The following is a 25,394-nucleotide window of genomic DNA, read 5'->3' on the forward strand; positions in this document are numbered from 1 at the left end:
CACACGCGGCCAAACCTCCTAGGGTTTCACACTCCGCTGTGCTTGAAAGGAAGCGGAACAAGGAGGGGGGAGAAAGGGAGGACAAATAATGGGTTTCACGTTTTGTTATTGTTGTGTTTGTCGCCGCGCCGCCCCCCCCCTTGTGTTAATGCACTGGTACAAATGAAGATCCCAGTAGCATTGCATTACAATGTGCAGCGGGGAGCCCGGGAGATGGCTGTGTTCTCTGGCCGGGTACGGCCGGGATAAGCATTAGGATTTGGTCGCCGCGGCAGCTGGAGCCACCAACAGTACTCGTGGTATAATTGTGTGTTTGTGTCGTGTGTGTGTGTGTGTGTGTTCATGTCGTGTGTGTTTGTGTTTCCCTTTGAGTGGACCTGCTGCAGATACTGTAGCAACAGAGCAGGGAAGCGCCTCGCACGCACATTAACATTAGTTCTCGCTCTCTCTTGCTCACACACACACACACACGCCGACCCCACAGGAACCTCACGATCCCAGTGGTGTTATGTAACATGTCAAGCCCGGGATGCACACTAATGCCGAGGTGTCACAACAGCAGCTGTTGGACTTTTGACAAAAGCAAATAATGCTACTCTGTCTGCTCATGCTGAGTGCTAACCGCTGAGTGGCAACGTGGTTTGTGGCATTGTACCGAGTCCCATACCGACAATTATCAATATTTCAGTCTAGAATGAATGTGCATAAAAGCCTCACCGGGCTTTCACACATTGAATGGGTATTTGTGATTTTGTTTTTCTGTAATGCCGGCGACTTTCTTTCTCTCGTTTTCTTTTCCATCTCTCCATCTCTCCATCCATATTCCACACTTGAGAACTGTACTTTCTACTTTCCAGGGAGACTCAATGAGAACCAACATCCAGCTGGATTTCGGTGACGGCACAGCGGTCTCCTACTCCAACCTCAGCTGGATCGAGGAAGGCATAAGACACATGTACAGGACGGCCGGGATATTCCGCGTGTCCGCCTTGGCAGAGAACACGCTGGGATCGGACAGCGCCGCCTTATATCTCCACGTTACGTGTAGGTCTTCTCCGTACTGTCAGCTATTGCTATTCAACTCCCGCCATTGAGGACTATGGTCCCGCCAGTTTTCCAGTAGATAACTGGGCAGGCGCTACGATGTCAGCCAGACTGGTCACTCCGCAGCAGACCCGGGTCTGAATACGAGACTCCGATTGGAAGGAATGGATGGGGAACAACAAGCGATGCGCTGCATAGTATCATGATTAAATATCTCTGCCTCATATTTCTCCCTAAATAATCGGCTAAGTAGACAGCGGTGTACACCGGAGCCAGTTAAAGGCAAAGTGCCAGGCTTCTTTCCACATAACAGTACATTGGTTCCCTCTTCATCTTGTAATGAACAAGCCAGACAAATGTCAAGTAATAGGGACAAATATAAGACTACTTATATTGAAAAAGGCGTTGCGAAATATCCAGCTCTTTGCCGCGCCGTGGTTTATTTGCCCCTCCATCTCTTGATTTGAACAGGGAGGCTTTTGTCAATTTGTGAAGGTGCCATTTCAGTAGAATCTCTTGTTGCCACAACGCTTTCAATCAGTGTACCTTGATGTTTTTGACGTCAGCGATTCCAAAGTTTTTTTTTTTCTTTTGCCATGGTTCGTTACTTTTTGAGGAAATTACGGGGGAGAGTGCAAGGTGTTGCTTTTACTGGGTTTTTTTTCACACCAAACACAATTTCGAGAGCCTGCCCTAATGACTCACGTCACAGACGCACACAAGCAAACACGTGCGAGAGCACACATTGACACACTTAAAGGCGCACGCACACACACACTCACACAGACACATGCACTTTCTCTGTCTCTGTTACACACATACAAGGACTCTGCTTGCATTTTAAAGCTGGGATAAAGATTAGTTTCAGTCAAATAGGATGAGAGTTAACAGAAGCCCCAGACGGAGACATACACGCCAGAACCTGGTGTCACCCTTTGCTGGAGTTTCACCATGAAAACACACATCTGTCCGCTACAGGAAACTTTACTGCTTAGATGAAGGTAATACCTCATATACTTAACTCCCATTACAGCTTTAGCGTAGCAGGGCACAGAATTACGCCAGGTGTTTTCAGTCTAGATGATCTTGTCAATGATGAAACCTGGCTTAATACAGCAAATCTATTTCTGGCTTAAGACAGCAAATCTAGTTTCTTAAGTCAATTCCAATAAAACGACCATACATTGTAACACATGACTCTCCCTGCGTAGCATGTACCTTCCCCTTTCTGCTAGTCCATAGGTCTTCAACCCTCACCCTCACCCCCAGCCATCTCACAGTTTAGTTTTTGCCCTGAACTAGTTCACCTGATTCAACAAGTAAAGGCTTGTTAATTAGTTAAAAAGTTGATTCAGGTGTGCTAGCTCTGGGATACATCTAATAGATGGAATGGCTGGGGGGTCCCCAGGAGAGGGTTGAAGACCTAGAGTGGATATAAAATATCTACACACCCCTGTGAAAATGCCAGGTTTTTGTGATGTAAAAGTATGAGACAAAGTCAGAACTTTTTCAACTTTTAATGTGACCTATAATGTGTACAATTGAATTGAAAAACAAACTGAAATCTTTCAGGGGGACATTTTTTAAATAAAAACCTTACAATAACCTGGTTGCGTAAGTGTGCACACTCTCTTATAACTGGGGTATGGGGTGCCGAATGTAAAAGTTCGGTTACAATTTTTTAGCTGATACATTTTCAACATTTAGCTCACTTTCCTCACATTTAGCGCATTTTCCTCACATTTGAGACAGAAATTATATATATATATATATATATATATATATAATATGTATATGTATATGTATATGTATATGTGTGTGTGTGTGTGTGTGTGTGTGTATGTATGTGTTAAATCCAAATGTTATATCTAAATCTTAAATATATATCTAAATGTTAAATGTTATAACTAAATGTGTCGCCAAGTGTAAAGCTAAATATTTAGAAAATATTCAAATCCCCAAGGAAACCACGCCCACTGCAGTGGCTTCAAATCGCGCTGCACCGCCCCCGCCCCCACCCCCTCCCCCGCTCCCACCCCACACTAAGACACTGTGGTGAAAGCAAAGGACTTAGGTGTGCATGGCCGGTTCTCTAGGTCTAGGAGACATTGAACGGGCGGTCATTGCAGGTGTGCGGGCTGCACTCCATGCTGTACCTCCCCCAGTCCAGTCCACAACATCAACGGTAAGTTAAGTTGTTTTAATTTTAGTTCTTTATGCATACTGGAGTGGGGGAAGGGGTGGGGGCGGTGCAGTGCGATTTGAAGCCACTGCAGTGGGCGTGGTTTCCTTGGGGATTTGAATATTTTCTAAACATTTTCCTGACATTTTCTTAGTTGCATCTCAGAGCAAAAAAAAAAGCCATGGTCCGCAGAGAGCTTCCAAAGAATCAGAGGAATCTCATTGTTGAAAGATATCAGTCAGGAGAAGGGTACAAAATCATTTCCAAAGCATTAGATATACAGTGGGAAGAACAAGTATTTCATAAACTGCCGATTTTGCAGATTTTCCCACTTACAAAGCATGTAGAAGTCTGTAATTTTATCATAGGTACTCTTCAACTGTGAGTGACGGAATCTAAAACAATTCACATTGTATGATTTTTAAGTAAATAATTTGCATTTTATTGCATGACATCAGTATTTGATACATCAGAAAAGCAGAACTTAATATTTGCTACAGAAACCTTTGTTTGCAATTACAGAGATCATACGTTTCCTGTAGTTCTTGACCACGTTTGCACACACTGCAGCAGGGATTTTGGCCCACTCCTCCATACAGACCTTCTCCAGATCCTTCAGGTTTCGGGGCTGTCGCTGGGCAATACAGATTTTCAGCTCCCTCCAAAGATTTTCTATTGGGTTCAGGTCTGGAGACTGGCTAGGCCACTCCAGGACCTTGAGATGCTTCTTACGGAGCCACTCCTTAGTTGCCCTGGCTGTGTGTTTCGGGTCGTTGTCATGCTGGAAGACCCAGCCACGATCCATCTTCAATGCTCTTACTGAGGGAAGGAGGTTGTTGGCCAAGATCACGCGATACATGGCCCCATCCATCCTTCCCTCAATACGTTGCAGTCGTCCTGTCCCCTTTGCAGAAAAGCATCCCCAAAGAAGGCTGTTTCCAACTCCATGCTTCACGGTTGGGATGGTGTTCTTGGGGTTGTACTCATCCTTCTTCTTCCTCCAAACACAGCGAGTGGAGTTTAGACCAAAAAGCTCTATTTTTCTCCCCCACAGACCACATGACCTTCTCCCATTCCTCCTCTGGATCATCCAGATGGACATTGGCAAGCTTCAGACGGGCCTGGACATGCGCTGGCTTGAGCAGGGGGACCTTGCGTGCCATGCAGGATTTGTATCCATAACAGCGTGGTGTGTTACTAATGGTTTTCTTTGAGACTGTGGTCGCAGCTCTCTTCAGGTCATTGATCAGGTCCTGCCGTGTAGTTATGGGCTGATCCCTCACCTTCCTCTTTATCATTGATGCCCCACGAGGCGAGATCTTGCATGGAGCCCCAGACCGAGGCAGATTGACCATCATCTTGAACTTCTTCCATTTTCTAATAATTGCGCCAACAGTTGTTGCCTTCTCACCAAGCTGCTTGCCTATTGTCCTGTAGCCCATCCCAGCCTTGTACAGGTCAATTTTATCCCTGATGTCCTTACACAGCTCTCTGGTCTTGGCCATTTTGGAGAGGTTGGAGTCTGTTTGATTGAGTGTGTGGACAGGAGTCTTTTAAACAAACAGGTGCAGTTAATACAGGTAATGAGTGGAGAACAGGAGGGCTTCTTAAAGAAAAACTAACAGGTCTGTGAGAGCCGGAATTCTTACTGGTTGGTAGGTGATCAAATACTTATGTCATGCAATAAAATGCAAATTCATTATATAAAAATTATACAATGTGATCTTCATGATTTTTGTTTTTGTTTTAGATTCCATCTCTCACAATTGAAGTGTACCTATGATAAAAATTACATGCTTTGTAAATAGGAAAACCTGCTAAATCGGCAGTGTATCAAATACTTGTTCTCCCCACTGTACCATGGAATACAGTGAAGACAGTCATCATCAGGTGGAGAAAATATGGCACAACAGAGAAATTACCAAGAACTGGATGTCCCTCCAAAATTGATGAAATGATGCAGAGAAAACTGGTCAGGGAGGCTTAAAAGAGACCTACAGCATCTCTGGCAAGTACTGGCTGTGTGCTACATGTAACAAAAATCTCCTGTATTCTTCATATTAATGGGCTATTGGGTAGGGTGGCATGATGTTTGCAAAAACGTACAAAGAAAAACATCCAATGTGTTATGGTCTGATGAAACCAAGGTTGAACTTTTTGGGCATAATTCCAAAAGGTATGTTTGGCGCAAAAACAACACTGCACATCACCCAAAGAATAGCATATCCACAATGAAGCCTGGTGGTGGTAGCATCATGCTTTGGGGCTGTTTTTCTTCAGCGGGAACCAGGGCCTTAGTCAGGGTGGAGGGAATTATGAACAGTTCCAAATACCAGGCAATTGCCTGGTATTTGTCAAGATGTGCCATATAGACTCCTACCCAAAAAGACTGAGTGGTGTAATAAAATAAAAAGGTACTTCAACAAAGTATTAGTTTAAGGGTGTGCACACTTATGCAACCAGGTTATTGTGAGATTTTTTTTTTCTCTTCTCAAAGATGTCGGTTTGTTTTTCAATTGAATTGTTCATGTTATAGGTCACATTAAAAGTTTAAAGGCACCAGTGCTTTTCACATGTCAACTGAAAACAATGATTTCCATAATTTGAGCTAAAGCAGGTGGTGTGAAACAGTGTACATGTCATAACAGTGCAAGTATCACTCTTTGTCACCCATTTCTGACTGAAAATGATTGTATTTTCATTAGGTCCTGTGGAACATGTCCAGCTTCTGGCTCCCTTTGTGGCCATCAAGAACAAGGAAGTTAACCTGACGGCAGTGGTCTGGCCCAACCACTCCAGGACCCTGACCTACTTCTGGTGGCTGGGAAACAGCACTGAGGTATTGGATTTGTTGTGTGACCCAAGAGGAGAGGGCTTAGAACTGAGCCCAATACAACACCTGGGACCGTATTCACCAAACATTTGATCTTACCACTAGGAGGACTCCTAAACAGCAATACATTTTCCTATCTAACTCTTAAAACCTATTCACAAAGCTGCTAAGACCAACTTTTACTAAAGAATGGGGAGAAGTCTTAAGCTAGGCAAAAGGGCGGGGTTGACCCTGTTGCTATGGATGATTGTTTGTTCCATGAACAAGCTACTTACTATGCCCACAGTGATTGGCTGATAGGGGAGGGGTCTCTGTCAGTGAATTCATCATAGCAATACTGTAGAACGATGTGTCATTTTGCCATGTTGAAATAAAGGTATTCAAATAAAAATATTAAACATTTTACTGATTAAACATGAAACCAACAATGACATACGGACTAGTCAAGATATGTTCAGCTAATTGTCAGCATCTTACATGTCTGGCAGCTTGGAAAGAAATGACCATCTTTTTATGATGTAACAATTTGTGTCCCATCTATAGCACCAACTACACCTGGTGGTCCAACTATGGCCGTGAACTTTGTTTCTTTGTAATTGGCGAATGAGGAAACCAAATGATTTGTCAGATGATATGGGGTCTCAAGAGAGGATTTATTGTTTGATGCAAAATTCTACTGACAGATGACGGAGATATACAGTTTGTCTTTGCTGCATCGCTGCATTTTCCTTGTGGCCAAGTAGCGTAGAGTTGTCACAACCTTGATCTCCGATGTTATTGGGTTGTTTCTGTTTGTTGGTGAACTGACTGCATCAATGACTAGCTCTACTATGATCATAATAGCCTCGCGATTAAGCCAATATCATTTTTAAAGCTCAGTATCATTAAATATTTCAAAAACTTCTACCTGATTGCGAGGCGGATTGCTGGCCGCAGCCCTTTTAGGATTGTTTGTGACTTGGTCTTAGTGACATAGTCCTCTTGACTACTTCTTACTTTTCACAGATTTAGGAGCTGGTTTTAGCACTAAAACACTTTGTGAAATACTCTAAGGCCAAACCTAGGAGTCCTAAAGTTAGGATTGACACGCCAATTTTTTGAAGTTACTCCTAAATCAAGTTACAGTGATTAGCTCATTAAGCTAAAGGTGTTGCAATCTTTTTTCATTTTCAACTTAAGCAGCATCTGTAGAATGTCTTTAACAATAGCAACGTTGAGATTGGGTTACAGACATGCAATCCATGAATGGGGTACCGGCAGTATAACACACAACATTAAACTGACAATACTGAAAATTGGTTTGATCCTATAATTCCACACATTGTACAGTATAGTTATGCTCAAAGGTTTGCATACCCTTGAATAATTGGTAATATATGTACCATTTGAAAAGAAAACATGAAGGAGCAGGCAAAACACGTGTCTTTTATTTCTTATGGGATTCACATTCAACTGTAAGTCATAACAGAATGGCACAATCATAAAACAAATCATGTCAACAAAGAAAAAATGAACTGACCCCTGTTCAGAAGTCTGCATACCTTTAGTTATTAATACTGTGTATTGCCCCCTTTAGCATCAATGACAGCGTGCAGTCTTTTGTAATAGTTGTCTGAGGCCCCGAATTCTTGCAGGTGGCATAGCAGCCCATTCATCTTGGCAAAATGCCTCCAGGTCATGCAAAGTGTTTGACCCCTCTTTTTTGACCCCTCTCCAAACATAGGGATTATGGCTGTGACCATAATGCTCTATTTTGGTCTCGTCACTCCAAATTATAGTGTGCCAGAGGCTGTGAGGCGTGTCAAGTTGTTGGGCATATTGTAACCAGGCTTTTTTGTGGCATTGGTGTAGTAAAGGTTTCTTTCTGGCAGTTCGACCATACAGCAAATGTTTGTTTAAGTATCGTTGTATTGTGCTCCTTGAAACAACCACACTGTCTTTTTCCAGTCTTTTTCTTTGGAACCCGAACAATTCTTCTGTCAGTTTCGGCTGAAATCTTTTTTGGTGTACCTGACCTTGGCTTGGTATCAAGAGATCCCCAAATGTTCCACTTCTTAATAAGTGATTGAATAGTACTGACTGGCATTTACAAGGCTTTGGATATCTTTTTATATAATTTTCCATCTTTATAAAGTTCCATAACCTTGTTATGCAGGTCTTTTGACAGTTATTTTCTGCTCCCCATGGCTCAGTATCTAGCCTACTTGTAACACTTGTCATGGTGTAGCGTTGGAGGAACCAGGCGCAGGCAGAGATCACGTTCGTTGGTTTATTAAAACAACAAACAACAAACCGAACACGAACGGAAAACAATAACTACTCTACTGAATGAAAATAAAGTGCGGCACAATGCGACTTAACAACTAACATACAAACAGTAGCACAAACAACACTCACCAGCATACAGACAGCAACAATGATCCACAATGTGGGGAGCAGAGGGGAAACATATATACACATACAAACGAGCTAGATTGGGACCTGGTGTGGAAGATTGGAAACATGTGACAGTCCGGGATGTGTTCGTGAGATATGGGAACTTGTGAAAATATGGCACGGTGGCGCTGCTGCTCACCGCACCATGACACTACTCAGTGCATCCACGTGAGAGGTAGCAAACTCATTCACTATTTATACACAGACACTAATTGCAATTTAAAGCCACAGGTGTGGGAAATTGCCATTTTCACCTGTGTGTGTCACCTTGTGTGTCTGTAACAAGGCCAAACATTCAAGTGTATGTCAACTTTTGATCAGGGACATTTGGGTGATTTCTGTTATTATTATGATTTAAAAAGGAGCAAAACAACTATGTGATAATAAATGGCTTCATAAGATCACTATCCTTAAATAAAATAAAATCAGTCATATATCAACGCCAACATTTCACCATTTATGCCAAGGCATGCAAACGAACCGAGCACAACTGTATGTGCTCTGCATTGGTGGCTGGTGCACACGCTTATTGTAACAGTTTGAATGGAGTTATTGGAACGTAGGACAAATCAAATGAGTGGTTTCCTTCAACTTCCTCTCTCCGGTAGCCTAAATAATGTTTTTCCAGTGTCTGTTACTGATACCGATGTCTATGATAAAAGGTTGTTATGACAGAGGCAAAGCAATCTTTGATCTCGGGTTTTGCTTAGACATTAGACATATTATGAAGTCATATTTTATTACTGCTGCTGCGTTGGTTCTAGGGTTTCTGCGAGTGATGCCGTCATTAGGGTCAAAAGTTAAAGTAGTCTGAAATGGGTTTCTTGTAAGGTTCCAAGGTTTGAGGCGTTCTGTACGTGAAGAGATTATGACGGGATCAAAGTGGGATCATCCATTGTGTGTGTGTTCCTTTCTCCTCCAGCCGGTGATCAGCATAGACGGGAGTATCTCATACACCTTCACCAGAGAGGGAATGAACACTGTTACAGTCCAAGTGTCATCAGCCAACACCATACTGCAAGACACCAAGACAATAGCAGTACAAGGTGATATAACTTCCTTTTACTCCTCCCCCGTCTTTATCCCTCTCTCTCTTTCTTTGTCTCCCTATCGCTCTGTATCCATCTCTCTACCCCAGCACTCTCTCTCCCCCTCCCTCGCTCTCTTTCAAATCAAATTATTCTCCTTGATTTCATGCTAATCTACCAGACATCACACCTCACACTTGTCATGTGACATGTGATCGTACTTTGCAGTTGAATATGTCAGCATATAAAAAAGGGACATTTTCCCAATTACCTAAGCACTTGCGTGAGTGATCATCCACCCTTGTCAAACGACGAGCGCACGCACGCACGCACACACACAAACACAATCACACGCGCGCCACACAACTGCACACCCCGGCGTTTCTGTCAGCTATCCTACCTATCAGAAGCCAGTTAGAGGAAGGAACCTCAAGCAGAACAAATGAGGAGAGGCTACCTTAAGAATAATGGACCTGGATGAGGCGCTGAATTAAAAGTCTGTTTCTGTTCCTCCCCTGGGCCTTTCGCTCTATCTCTGACAGAGTTCTTCAAATCGCTGCTTTTATCTTTCTCCCCTAATCTGGACGAGTACAACCCTGACATCCCTGAGTGGAGACAGGATGTGGGTAGAGTCATTAAGAAGGCTCTGCTCCAAGTAAGTGTGAATTCCTTCCTCTCTTTCTCTCTATCTCTCTCTCTCTCTTAACTTTTCCTTTCCGCTCAGATGCTTCGGCATTCGCCCCCAGGCTGTCCTGTGATTCGTTATCGCACAGGTGCGAACAGCCCTGCTCATTCTTCCTCCCACGAGACAGCTTGATGAGCGCTAATGCCTTATTTCTAGAAGTCGGGGCAATGAGATGTTCTTAAGGACGAACGCAAAATGGAAGGAGATGGTAGCCACGGCTTTGGCACTCTGACACGCAAAGCTTAGCGTGCTACGGAATTAGTACTTGTAGCCTTTAGCATGTGACTTGTGGTCTCTCCGTGTCTTCACCGATACTACTGTTTGTTTGACATAATAAGAGACTCGTACAAACAAGACTGAGAGGCGTTTAAGCTACTGCGACAGAGATCAGGTCAACATTTTAATATCTCTCTTAGTCACCCGTCAACCATGCACTGTACGGCGTGCAGAGCAGTATTAATATCGCAGCCAGAGTGAGCAAATGTGTTGTAACACAATCTCTATGGGCCTAGATACAGTGGTGAATGGGTCTACGGTCTCCATTGCATTCTTGAACACTTGTTTCGTGAGTCTTGTAGTCCTGTATGTCCATCTTTTCAGTCCATCTCTCCTTTCATCATGTTATTATCGAGCGTGGCCTCTCTAAAAGGAAACACATAAAGTTCTATTCACACGCGGGATGCTGGGGTTGACCAACAGTTCAATGCAGGACAAAGATATTGTGTGACAACCGACACACAGGGTGGTATTATATTTATTTTCTTCATCGCTTTCACCTGAAGTTGTCGTTCAGTTCACCTTCAAGATGGGAACTATTTAGTCAGGGGTCAAGGTAACCATATCCTCACAATAAAGCCAAGATTAGGGGAAACAGGACGTGGACATCTAAACGAAATTCAAGGTCCAGTCCTCCCATGCTACGGTAGCGCTCTGTGGCTAACGTTCATTAAAGCCAGGCAGGCTCTTCTGCTCCGCAGGCTGATCCAAGCCACGACATTAAAGAGGTTTCTATGGGAGCGCTCAGTAATAGAGGTTATTTTAAGTTATTTTCCAAAGTAATTCCATCTCTGGTTTCTCAGGGTACTTCTTTTCTTGGTAGATGGCTAAAGGCTGCCCCTTGGGTTTCCTCGTTCCCCCAGCATCTGTTAATGCACCTCTCTGTGTGGTGCAAGAGGTTAACATGTCATCTCTTTCCTCCCAAAGATATTTCACTTCTCTGGCCTTCCCCTTCTCATTTTGTGTCCGTGTGATTCGACGAGCCCGGTTTGCTGATAGATTGAATGTGTTGTAACAATGCATCTTTCCTGCTATGGCTTGAAGATCTAGTATCCATTTCCCTAATCCCAAAACAGAGAGAACGTTAGCTAAGTACATTGTCAGACCATGTGTCAATACTAATAGGATCAAAAAGGCTGCACTTTTCTCTAATCAGCTTCATCCATTCAAATCTGTGACTTTCCATGGACCCGCTCCTAAAAATATACCTTTACACTAAGGACTGCAGATATTTTGTTAATTAGGGTATTCTGTTGGTCATTATTATTACTACTGGTATTACTACTATTACTAATAATAAATATATTATTATTACTATTAATAGTACTCATTACTACTATTACTATTATAACTACTGTGTTTACTACTAATAATAATACTATTATTAATAATAATAATATTAATAATAATAAATAAAGATGTGGCACATTTGTACATTTACAACAACCTATATTTTGATAAATGGAACTCAGCTGAATGATCAGTATTGAATGATCTTGAAATTGTTTCAAATCATACCGACTTACGTATATACGCCCAGGGCATGTAGCCGATACAGCAGTCTGTCTACATCAATTTAATTCTGATTTTCATTTGTAAGCTTTTGTTAAGCTTTGTAGCTTAACGAATTTGCACTGAGGAGCTTTTGGGAAATGTTGCATTTGTAGTAAACGTATCTGTCTAATTAGTCACTGTGACACAAACACCTATTCATTCAATTTTAAGTGGAGACCTTCTGTGTATACAGTGATGTGGAAGGGCAAAAGAATCATCTAACACAGTGCTTGCCTGTACAAGCAGACTGAGACCACTGTTACGTTTTCTTGTCTCACTTTAGTAATGACGGCATTGGGAGAAGATTGAATGCCTTTAGCCGTTAAGACATTAAAACGGAGTTGGTGCGCGAGTCATGTATTCGGCCAAGATTTCCTCCAAAATGCTCCCTCTTTTGTCTCAGTCTGACTCACCTACTCACCTCTCTGAACCGGCATCAGATTTTTCACTCCAGCCAATGAGTTTTGGGGAGCATACAACGCCAGTGCTAGGCCATTGCACACAGAGCCAGAAGGCTTTTTAAACTAATGAGCGATCGCAAAGAGAACAAACACTGCCTCACTTTATTGATTTTTACAGGGGCCATTTCCCATCCCCTCTTCCATTCCTTCCACAGCCCTCGTTGCAAACCATTCCATGGCTCTTATTTGTCCACTACTTTGCTACTCAAATAGTGATTTTTCAGCTTCATAATTGATGTGCTTCCAGTGTACACGACTCGCAGACAACGACGCTCCATTGTCCACCGCTAGGCCCATAGAGAAGCCATGGAAACATCATCCGCTTTTAAAATGGATTGCTGGTTGGATTCTCCTCTGTGGTGGTCTGAAGTGGATAAAGGCAGTTTCAAGAAGAACAAAATATATATATATATATATATATAATGCTGGCTATTTAGAAGGCATGAAATAAAAAACTGTTGTTTTGCCTGACTTGCTTCTCCCCATCAAGGGAGGAATAAGCTTTTGCAAAAACATGGATGTTGAGATTAGATCGAAAAAAAACAAAGGACTGTTAATGTTGTGGCTGTGTACTCTATGGGTTGTGAGTTTGACTGTAGATTAAAAACGTTATTGACGGAAATGGTAATTCCCATACTAACCCGGATGTAGTTTTTTGCCCGCTAAATGTGAATGGGGATTATGAAGCATTGATTAGTTCAGTCTATATAAGTATGAGCACCTTACAACACTGTATTCCATTGCTAACAGGTGTCAGAATTTCCAGAGGATCAGCTATTGGTTGCCGTGTTCCCAGGAGTGCCAACAGCTGCTGAGCTTTTTCTGTTACCACACAAGAACCAATCAGAGGACAGGAAAAAAAGTGAGGAGGAGCTGGAGCAGGTATGGGATTTTGACAGTGAACATGTTGGGTGTTATTGGAATTCTGTCCTGAAATTACATATTCTTTCTAACGTTTCATGACAATTCACATAGTTCTGATCTTTTATGAAAAATCATTTGAATCTCTGCAGATTATGTATTTAAATAACAAGCCTTCCTTCTACTAGGTAGCATTTAACAATGTGCATGTGTGTGTGTGTAACTATTGACTATGATTCATTTATCTCCTTCAACAGATCTCAGAGATTCTTGCCAGCGCTCTGAACCAGAATCTGGTAGATTTTGAGTTAAAGCCAGGAGCCAGAGTAATTGTTTACGTCACACAGCTAACTTTGGGTAAGGAAAGAAGTTAGTATCAAAACAATTAAAATACAATTACTCTATGTACTTGCATGGAAATCATTATTTTGTCTTCACTAGCTCCTGTTAGTGCTAGTCTTCACTGTAGTCTTACCCATCTCTCGTTACTACTGTGCTTGTATATTTGGCTAACATTTTGTTTCACTACATGGATATACTGTAAGCATGGATGGTTCATATGAGGCTAGGCGCAAATTTCTTCATAAGTCATACTTGGGCACTCTTCATACCTGCCGTTGGCATGTGAAATTCATTCTAATCTGATCTTATTTGTTTATAATTATGAAATTTGACCAGAACATAATAAAAATGTGTATTTGAAACTAATTATAAAATGTATAAAAATGTGAATGTTTTGTTCTGAATTGATCATGAATCATGTCTGTCACCATCCAGAGTATATGCATATTTTTGAGAGGAAAGGGAGGGATTTTATTTTAAGGAACTCTTTGAGACGAGGGATCTTTTATATTCCACCAAGATGCCCAACATCTGTTCACTGTCTTTTTCAGGCATCCAACCACAAAATGAGTGTTACGCTGAGTATAATTATGTTGATTATTTAGTCCTTGAGAACAGGGCTATAAAAAGAGTGGTTTGGTTAAAAATGCATGCAGGATTTAGAGCCACTATAAAGAAAGGGGGGAAAAAACACTCTAGAGTGTTGGGCCGGTTTAGAGAGCTGGCTGGAAGTGAGACCAAAGCTGGAAATGAGCTGGCTGGAAAAGAATAGCGATCCTTGTCTGCAATTGAAAGGCCTAGCCAGTGTGCATCCAACACTGACCCAAAAACTCCTGCAACAATGGAAAGACGTTTGACATTGAGAGTATCAAATTGATACAGAGCAGTAGCACCAGACACACCAGCTGGAAAGGGTTGAAGGTAGAGGCTGGGGTTGGAGAGGGGTTTTATCAAACCTCCCTGGTCATAGATGGTGGTTGAAGACTTGTCAGGTCTAAAAGTAAATATTTTGCAGGTTCCATTACCCACAAAATCCTGGTGAGAGCATATACAGTAGCCTTGAGCCAGCTCTCTGTGGCTTAACACTGGGGTCAGGTACACAGTAAACAGGGCAGTGTGCACTGGATGATGGTGTGTGTGTGTACGTGTGTCGCAACACGCTTCTGTTTTGCTAGCAGCGGGATCTCGCATCATATTTCACCTCAGAAAAAGGTCTGAACAGCCTTCCAGCTGCTATAGAAAGGTCATCGACATCACAGGCCGCCTCTCGGAGCTGAAGCTGGGGCTCGAAACAAATACAAAGTTGAGAATATATGATGTGTTGCCTTTGATAATAGATATTGATGCACATTTCATTTCAATGTCACTGTTTAAACCCTGGGAAAGGGAGAAATCGAGGAGTACAGTAGTATAACCAGTACTGCCTACTTCCACTTTGTCCCCCAGTTAACATGGTTGTGTTTGCACGTTGTAAAAAAAAAAAAAACGTTGAATATAATTCAGCAGTTACATCGGAATAGGAATATTGCTTGTCTGCTTGTGTTGAGCAGATGGCTTTTACTTGGAGAAAAGGCAACCATTTAGAAATAGCAATTTCACGCTAGCACAGCCTTTCAAATTTGTGACATTAAAAACAAGGCAGGTTCTCTTAATGCACTATTGTCATGGATCTACCCATAATCCATAACCAGATTCATTTACTTTTGAATAATTTTTAGCTTGTTCCAAGTTTTGTTGTTTTAAGCCTAGAGTACATACAGTGGGGAGAACAAGTATTTGATACGCTGCCGATTTTGCAGGTTTTCCTACTTACAAAGCATGTAGAAATCTGTCATTTTTATCATAGGTACTCTTCAACTGTGAGTGACGGAATCTAAAACAAAAATCCAGAAAATCACATTGTATGATTTTTAAGTAATTATGTGCATTTTTATTGCATGACATAAGTAATACATCAGAAAAGCAGAACTTAATATTTGGTACAGAAACCTTTGTTTGCAATTACAGAGATTATGAGTTTCCTGTAGTTCTTGACCAGATTTGCACACACTGCAGCAGGGATTTTGGCCCACTCCTCCATACAGTCCTGCTCCGGGTCCTTCAGGTCTTGGGGCTGTCGCTGGGTAATACGGACTTTCAGCTCCCTCCAAAGATTTTCTATTGGGTTCAGCTCTGGAGACTGGCTAGGCCACTCTAGGACCTTGAGATGCTTCGTACGGAGCCATTCCTTAGTTGCCCTGGCAGTGTGTTTTCGGGTCGTTGTCATGCTGGAAGACCCAGACACGACCCATCTTCAATGCTCTTACTGAGGGAAGATATCGCGATACATGGCCCCATCCATCCTCCCCTCAATACGGTGCAGTCGTCCTGTCCCCTTTGCAGAAAAGCATCCCCAAAGAATAATGTTTCCACCTCCATGCTTCACGGTTGGGATGGTGTTCTTGGGGTTGTACTCATCCTTCTTCTTCCTCCAAACACGGCAAGTGGAGTTTAGACCAAAAAGCTCTATTTTTGTCTCATCAGACCACATGACCTTCTCCCATTCCTCCTCTGGATCATCCAGAGCAAAATTCAGATGGGCCTGGACATGCACTGGCTTGAGCAGGGGGACCTTGCGTGCACTGCAGGATTTTAATCCATGACGGCGTAGTGTGTTACTAATGGTTTTCTTTGAGACTGTGGACCCAGCTCTCTTCAGGTCATTGACCAGATCCTGCCGTGTAGTTCTGGGCTGATCTCTCACCTTCCTCATGATCATTGATGCCCCACGAGGTGAGATCTTGCATGGAGCCCCAGACCGAGGCAGATTGACCGTCATCTTGAACTTCTTCCATTTTCTAATAATTGCGCCAACAGTTGTTGCCTTCTCACCAAGCTGCTTGCCTATTGTCCTGTAGCCCATCCCAGCCTCGTGCAGGTCTACAATTTTATTCCTGATGTCCTTACACAGGTCTTGGCCATTGTGGGTAGGTTGGAGTCTGTTTGATTGAGTGTGTGGACAGGTGTCTTTTATACAGGTAACGAGTTCAAACAGGTGCAGTTAATACAGGTAATGAGTGGAGAACAGGAGGGCTTCTTAAAGAAAAACTAACAGGTCTGTGAGAGCTGGAATTCTTACTGGTTGGTAGGTGATCAAATACTTATGTCATGCAATAAAATGCAAATAAATTATTTAAAAATCATACATTGTGATTTTCTGGGCAGTGTATAAAATACTCCCCACTGTACATCATTTAAACAGACAGATTGTCAAAGAAGCATCATTACAGTTATGCATTCTTACTGGTTGGTAGATGATCAAATACTTATGTCATGCAATAAAATCATACAATGTGATTTTCTGCAGGTGTAGCAATCACATTTTCTGGATTTTTTGTCTCACAGTTGAAGATAAAAATGACTGACCTCTACATGCTTTGTAAGAAGGAAAACCTGCTAAATCGGCAGTGTATCAAATACTTGTTCTCCCCACTGTAAATACCACTGAAAGGAACTTGCTTTCTGGATGATGTTGCTGCCCCAAACCTCAACTTCCATTTGAATCAACCACATAAACAGTAGAGCTGTGTAAAGCTCTGCTGCAATACTGTCACTGACAAAATGTCACTCCTGCTTGATAATAGCGATACGACAGACGATAAGTCTGTTCAATATCGGAGTGAGAGCATCTCCATGGAGCCCACAGATCTTGACGGTCGAACGGTTTTCTTGTTGTGGTTAATATCGGTCTCCCTCTGCCTCGTCTTACAGCTCCTCTGGTGGATTCGATCCCCAGACACAGTAGTTCAGCCATGTTGATGCTCCTGTCCATCGTATTCCTGGGTCTGGCTGTGTTTCTCATCTACAAATTCAAGAGGTACGTACCTACCTGAATGATTACACCTTCGAACACCACACGCTATTCCTCTAATCACCTGCCATAGTCATTAAAAATTGATGTTTTGCTAGATTGCTGGGCCCTGCACCAATCAACGTGAATTGATGACTTTCCTTATATAGGCGCAGTAAACAGATATTGCATGATGGTTGAATTGGTGATGAGATTTTTGAAAAGCAATCATTATTTTGCTTAATAGGCTGTTGTCGTACTTCAACTCTTAGTAGCTGAATTATTTAAATATAAAAATTATTCTCATGGAAAAGTCTGCGGGAAACGCTGAAGTTGTCATCAATAATGGATATGGAATTTCCCACATTAATACATATTTGAAATGTCACACATGACAAAGCAAAACAATTAGATGACAAAATGAGTAGTAATTTGAAATAAATTGAAGTACGACTGAATGAAACAATTTTCAAATCATAAATATACATGGACATAATTTTTTTTTCTCACAAATGTATGTAAAATGTATGTACATTAGAACTATAGCCATACATCACTACTACACATCGATGTTGTTTGCGTATTTAATGTAATGATGAATAAACAAAGATGAATTAGAGAAGTTGGCTTAATGATTATAGCACAGCCCAAAATGGTTATTTTAGTCTCATCAACATACCAACTCTGTATAAAAAAGTGTAATGTAAATAAAAGGTTTAATGGGCACATTAGAATAGTAATTGGATTGTCCTGACAGATTTTCCCATAGTCATTGTCTCTATGCTTATTGATCTGCAGAAAAATCCCCTGGATTAACATATACGCAGAGGTGAACCAGGAGAAAGAGCAGGAGATGATCGGTTCGGTCAGCCAAAGTGACAGCACGCCTAAGATTACCCTCAGTGAATTCCCCACACCCAAAGAACTGATGGAGAAGGAGCTGGATGCCAGGGTTAAACGTAAGATAGGTATTTAGTTCAATTAGTGTAATGCATCACTGGGTTCATGACTTGGTGTCTTTGAACCTGATGATGAGAAATATTATATATAAGCACTATCAATCTTGTTGTACCTATTTGTTTCACCGCCGTCAACATGTCTAAGCACTGCCATAAGCCAGTTTTGTTCTTATGTTGTGTTTTATTTCTGTCTACCCCAGGGGGAATTGGAAATGCCTGCGAGATCACAAGGGAGATTCCTAACTGTACTAGCGTGTGAAGACCGCAGAAGAAATGCAACAAATGTGTACAGACTGAAAGTATTGCCATTTTGGAGGGTTTTCTCTTTTTTGGTTTCTTTTGTAATTTCACAAATTCAAACTCGATGTTAATAGTTTTCTAAGGACCTCATTTATACTGATTTGCATGGGTGTCTTGTTTGAAAGCATCTATGCGGCAAATCTGAAATCCACTGAATGAGACAAGTTTTAATTATGAATACAACATTCAAAGTGTAACTTAAATATGACTTACTTAGGCTACTGTTACACAAATTGGATTACAATGAAATGCTTAAATCGCGTACCGTAACTGTATATTTCATGGACTTTGAACCTTTGAAGAGAAGTATGCACATTTCTTTAAGTCCTACTTTTCATGAGGTTTAGCGCTTTTTTCTGTGTATGGGTCATCATTTGTAGGTCTCTGACCTAACAGGGAATATTATCAGAAATGTACTATATTATCTTTGTTTTGGCTTTCTCCCTGTATATACTAACGTTACATGTGCACTTACTTTCCACATGCTTGTAGTAAAAGTACAATGCCGGAGGCCTGGAAAGCTAATTCCAGTCTGTTATTAGTTCTTTAAAAGTGTGTTATAAAGCGAGATGTTACTTATTAAACAAGTTGATTTTTTTTTTTCTTCAATGAGGTCCTTGACTTGTGCATGTTATTATTAAGGACAGCGTTTATGTGTTGTAGATAAGCAAGTGTTGTAAATAGTTTTTTTCTATTCATTCATCAAAAGCAGCGCAGTTGTTTTTACATACAGGACAATATACAGTATATACAGAATCGCCATTTTATTAATTTATAGATATTCAATTTATCTGTCTTGTACAAAGCGTTTACTGTAACTCTTACGATAGACATTGTTTTCTAAATATCAAATCAGGTTCAGACAGCACCAACCCTGCTTAAAATTATAGAAAACGGATTTGGTGGGTTGTATAGCCAATGTACATGTCTCTCAAATCTTACTCTTTGTAAGATGATACTTGCCATAAACATCATGGATGTATTTCTATTGTTTGCCCTTTGAAGTTCAAGAGGAGAGTGTAATCACCCGTTCATGATCTGTGTATATTTTTGTCTCCATCAACATGACAAGGACTAGTTTGTGGGCATTCTGCGGTGCTACAGGTTTAGAACATCTTCGTTAGCATCTATTCATTGAGTTCTGCCTTCGTGAAGCCTATCAACTAGGTTAATGGCAATCTCCGCACGGTAATTCTCAAAAATGATTTCCGTACAGGAATGAAACATCTGTTGACTACACACTGATCTATTAAGTTAACAGAGTTTAGAGCAAAATAATATATAACTCAACCACCATCCAATCGACACATCAGCCTTATCACATAATCAACTTATTAACACCCGTTGAGTGAACTTCCATCCCTCAAATTACCTTAAGTGGCAAAATACAAACAGTATGCATACTAGCTGGTAGCTGCTTTCCTCTCCTCCATGCCTCTGCTCTGCTCAGGCAATCCTCCGAAAGATGTCATCAGCAAGAATAGCAGGAGTGGCCAGTCAACCAGTGTGCAGCGTGTATAGGTCCCCTGGCAGCAGGTGTAGCCAGTCTGGCAGTAAGCGGAGCGAAGGGTGGATGGTTAGGCATCGAATGCCCCATGCCGCGCGATCACACAGTTTCATACCTCAAGACGGCACGGAATGGCAGGCAGCAGAGTGAGAAGAACAGGTCTCGGGGACGTTTGGAGAATGTTGCACAAATGCGTAGTTGGCTGTGATGTAGACGTATACTCTGGTGCATACACTTATTTATGTTGTAATACTGTTGTTACATTGTAATAAGTCTTATTACCTACTTGTTATAGAAACTGGGGGCTGTAGCTCAAAATAAAATTGTTATGATGCATCACACGGAACAAGAAACTCAGCCCTCAGATATTGCATTCATGGTCCCATTCCCTCGGACGCAAAATACCAAAGCAGCACTTTGTTTTGTTGAACGATAATTGCGTCATTCTCATCTCCCTTTTCCTCTTTTGTTTGTTGTTGACAACTCATTTTGATGTTCTCAATGTCATTCCGGCTTTGTTCAAATACTTTTTTTTTTTTAAACAAGATTACCAGAATGACAGATAGCCTAACAGGAACATTAAAGCGTTTTTTCTTTTGTGTCATCTCACCACCACCCGTTCCTTCAGCGATTCCTGCACTGCCTGACAAAGTTAAGCTTGCTGAGCTAGGTCACATAGAGTTCATCTGCATCTATAATTCCTTTTATTTCTCATAAATTTCTTTGGAAGGACATTCTTACCAGTGGATTACAATCATTCATCCCATGAGCCTCCAAGCTCCTGTCGCCCTATGAGCAGGAACATGTTTTGGCATTTTTGCCTTGTTCTTCAGACATCCTTCAGAGGCAAGACTAACTCTGAAAAATATATTTTCTGAATGGCTGCAGGTTTCTAAGAAAAAATGTTTTGTCGAATTAGTTTGAGTTTGTTTGCAAATTTATTGTTTTTGAATATGCCACATGTTATTTTGATCATGTTATGTTGCTGTTGTAGGAATGTCAATGCTCCGCAGGAAATGCTGAGTTGTACTGTCTTCAAGGTTTAAAAAGTCTTCAGAAGTTTGTAGTTTTCACTAAAATGGCAAATGTTACTGTATGTATGCTTCAGGAAAAATGTATCAAGTTTATGAAAGGAGATTCATTATAATCAGTAAACAATTCATATTTGCTGTTGCCGCAGGATTATTTGTAATTTTTATATAAAAATGAATTTACATCCACAGGCCAAAAAAGTTTGGCAACCCCTTAAGAAATTGCACCTTCAATTTTCCATTGGTTTTCATTGCTCTAAATGTGTGGTTCTGTTTAGCTGGCTTGATCACTTGGTGGTACAAATGTTGAATACCTATTATCTCTAAATATAAAGAGAAAGTCTATTGTAAAAAGGAAAAATCTGGCCATGCATTATAAATCTTAGGGCAGACCATTGTAATACTCCTCATTGCACAAATTCCGCAAATGCATGCGTCATCAGTACCGTTCTGTTTAATCTTTATTTGAATATTTCTACAGTACAGAAACTGTCATTTTGAAATTGTTTCAAATAAATGTATTTTTGTACATCAAAGCATTTCTTTCTGTGTAACAGTATTAATATAAACTCTGAGAAGTGCAATCGGAGTTAATGTGCACTGCATATTAAAATGACATTCGTATAATGTATATCCCAAATGTTGCAGTGTGTGCACGTACACGTGTGTGGGTGTGTTTGTGTGTGCGCATGTCTATGTTTGTGTGTGTGTGTGTAGGCATGTCTGATGAAATAATGCTATTCAGGAAATTCCTTTCCCATTATAGGTGTCAAAGTGCCCACATGTAAGTGTTGAAAAAAATCTGTTTTGAAAACTGTTCATGTGTTATTGGAAAGTGTTTCGAAAAACCTGACTAGTGCCCATACCTCAATTCAAAGTTTCTCCTAATTCATCAGCAGTGAAGTCTTTAACGAGCCGGCAAACTGTGGCCCCCCTGACAGCTTGTGGTGACGAAACAAACGCTGATACATTATGCCTGTTTCAGGCTCAACAATGAGTATACACAAACCAGAGGCCGAAGAGAAAGGGTTAGCAGTGCCACACTGAAAACCCAAATCAGCCATTACTATCACTGCTGCAGGCATTTAGACCAAACATTACCGAGGGATGGGGAAAAATATGTGCACGGTACTATTGAGGACAGAATACAGAACTATTAAAAGATGTGAGTCTGTGTCTGTCTCTTGTAATGGAAATGCCATTATCAAAGAGCAGCAACAACATTCCACACTGTTGGTAAATGTGAACGGTTAATGCAGGAGGCTGCATGACATTTTTGGGCATATTGTCAATGTGATTAATAGGATGGTTTGTGAATTGTCACCTGCGGTTGTTGTGTTTTATAGAGTAATCTTTCAATAATGAAGTCATTCTGTACATTGGGTTCGTGTTAAAGCCATCTCGTCTTGTCAATGCTTCGGTTTTGTTTTTCTCCAGTTCCAGTATGTATTAGCAAGTCACTGTCTCCTTCCAGAACATTGTGAGAGGTATATCTATGAGGCACTGGTTTAATTATCACCATGGCAACGTGATGACTTCACTGTATTATGGGATGCCACGTCGCTTCCTGATAGCGACAGGTAAATAGTCTCTAACTTGACATCCATGCTGTGTGATACTCGCCACCACTCAAACATCAACAACAAGCAACGAAGTGGCGTCCTCCACAAGCCCTGGCTGTTTAAGAGTGGACGAAGCACAGAGGAAGTGATTGGAAGCGGAATATTTGCTGCGCTTGATAAAAGACCCTTGTCAGGAAAGATGGCAGCATTGTCATCTGCTAAACCACAGCCCCATCCCTTGGGATTGGGCTTTCACCAGACTATGAAAGCACTCAGTCACTTAATGGCAAACGAAGGCTCTTCTTCGATTACAGTTTATTTCACTTTTGCAGTTTTGTGGCGTATTTGGCAGATGGGGCGACTCAGACATTGAATGGATACCGCTGCATGGCACAGCCTGGCATAAACAAGGACCATTTGTCTTGATTCGCAGGGGAAAGACTTCGTAGCAGACTCATTATACCAGGGGTTAGATTCATCTTTGGGCCTGTCTCTCCCTTTCACCTTGGGAGCCTGGCACAATGTATTACAGGTTGCTCAGAACTCAAAACACACTCTAACCCTTGGCGAGGGATACTAATAAACTTGTGGCTTAGGTAATAGAAGCTCGGTCTGCTGTATTGGCTAAAGCAATGGTTATCAACTGGTTTTGTCTTCGGATCCAAATTGCATTGCAACTTCTTTTGTCTAGATAACCTGGAATTATTTTTATCCCATATAGACAGGTGATGTATCAATTACTAACTTAGACAAAGGAACAACATTTCCGACTTTTTCATTGTCAATAATTACATATTGGTCAATGTATCTGCAAAAGCACTAGTAAAACAGTGAAAACATAGACTAAAACTACCACCATGAATGTGGTGGATATGAAACTTTCATTTTGCTGGAGTATTAACATCATAATAATATGAAGCATTGTGTTTCATAACATGAAATCCAATGGAGTTCCAATAACCATCTTACTGTTTCAGAAGTGGAAGGTTCTATTGCTGCCAGTCTTTTCCCACTCTCTCCTTTTTCTACTCTGTGTAAATAAAGATTGCATTCCCACAAATGTATTTTCCAAAAGCTTATATAACCAACAAAAACACTATGCAAGCATTAGATTTTTAAATCAAAATGTAAAGATTAAACCAGATCCTCAAAATGTATATTTTACAAGTATAGCCAAAGATATTAAAGGGCTGTCAAAGATAACTAATATGAAGTCTGGTTTTAATCTCTCTGCACTTTAAATCTTTCCATGTGACTCGTGGGGTTGTGATAGCTGATATTTTATAAATGGTATAATTCTTTCACAAAATGTTGTAAGCATGTATGAAATCGGATACATGTATCAATGTCAAACAAAGAAATACTACAGAGTAATTTTCATTTAGCATTAAACAAATATTGAAACACTAAAGACTTTCAGCACAAATGTTGCTGGTAGTGCTCCTGTTCCTTAGGGGTCATTACAAACCAAACATGAAATGTTGCTGGTAGTGCTCCTGTTCCTTAGGGGTCATTACAAACCAAACATGAAATGTTTCTGGTAGTGCTCCTGTTCCTTAGGGGTCATTACAAACCAAACATGAAATATTGCTGGTAGTGCTCCTGTTCCTTAGGGGTCATTACAAACCAAACATGAAATGTTTCTGGTAGTGACCATGTTCCTTAGGGGTCATTACAAACCAAACATGAAATATTGCTGGTAGTGCTCCTGTTCCTTAGGGGTAATTACAAACCAAACATGAACTACTTCAAAACATGAATTATGGAATATTTGAAAAAAGGTGTTTTAGTACTTTAAATTTAAGGTTAATATTCTTTAAGTTGGTGCTGCTCAACATATAGTTGTTATTTTATTATTATTTTATATAGTCGTATATAGTTATTTTTAAAATAAAATGCAAAAAGTCTTCACACTTCCAAAATGACAATATTTCTTTAAATTCAAACGGGATGATTTCTTTATTAACATTTATTTTTCCAGACATCTTGCCACCCACCAGTTCAGAACCACTAAGCTAGAGTTTAGTTGCTCATTGTTTTAGTGTGATATGGGCTCCCCCATGTTCTCCATATCAATCCTCGCTTGAACATAGGATAACAGTGATTTGTTTTGGATGCCGGTGAAGTGAAGAGTATGTTTGATCATAAGGAGATGCATTTTGTCAACAACCGCCCAGGGCCCCAGAAATGTGTTTTACTGATGATTAAGATAGTTGATTGTGGGTATGCATAATAAAAATGTTCATTTACACAGCTGGTGTTTTCTTTCATAAATTATTTTATGATAGCTCTGTCACATGAGGTAGTTTATCACGTCAGCACTGGAACTAAAAATGACCAGAGTTACAGTGTAATCACTCAAACATTGACTGATTCAACAGCCATTATTGCAAACCGACTGCACTACAGCGCGACACAATCAATCGCGTAATGTGATGTCCACTGATGGGCTTTATCTTAAAAATTGCAAGGGCATCCGATTGTGTCCCTCTCTAAGCATGTCA

At 40.9% G+C, this 25,394-nt stretch overlaps 1 protein-coding gene across 3 annotated transcripts in view; it reads left to right on the top strand.

The window, feature by feature from the left end:
- Window positions 1–19,399, top strand: part of sorcs3 (sortilin related VPS10 domain containing receptor 3) — a 212,391-nt gene extending 192,992 nt beyond the window's left edge. The window contains exons 19-27 of one of the 3 annotated variants that reach the window (XM_020049430.3): window positions 858–1,044; window positions 5,932–6,065; window positions 9,418–9,541; window positions 10,066–10,178; window positions 13,250–13,381; window positions 13,618–13,729; window positions 17,453–17,558; window positions 18,330–18,499; window positions 18,691–19,399. In XM_020049430.3, coding sequence (XP_019904989.2) covers window positions 858–1,044; window positions 5,932–6,065; window positions 9,418–9,541; window positions 10,066–10,178; window positions 13,250–13,381; window positions 13,618–13,729; window positions 17,453–17,558; window positions 18,330–18,499; window positions 18,691–18,749 — 1,137 coding nt within the window. In that variant the 3' untranslated portion in view covers window positions 18,750–19,399. The remainder of the gene's footprint in view (window positions 1–857; window positions 1,045–5,931; window positions 6,066–9,417; window positions 9,542–10,065; window positions 10,179–13,249; window positions 13,382–13,617; window positions 13,730–17,452; window positions 17,559–18,329; window positions 18,500–18,690) is intronic. The other 2 variants (XM_010873025.4, XM_020049431.3) reach the window with 2 other exon arrangements.
- Window positions 19,400–25,394: the final 5,995 nt, after the last annotated feature.

Source organism: Esox lucius, chromosome 9, assembly GCF_011004845.1.
Source record: "Esox lucius isolate fEsoLuc1 chromosome 9, fEsoLuc1.pri, whole genome shotgun sequence".
Taxonomy (NCBI): Eukaryota; Metazoa; Chordata; class Actinopteri; order Esociformes; family Esocidae; genus Esox; species Esox lucius.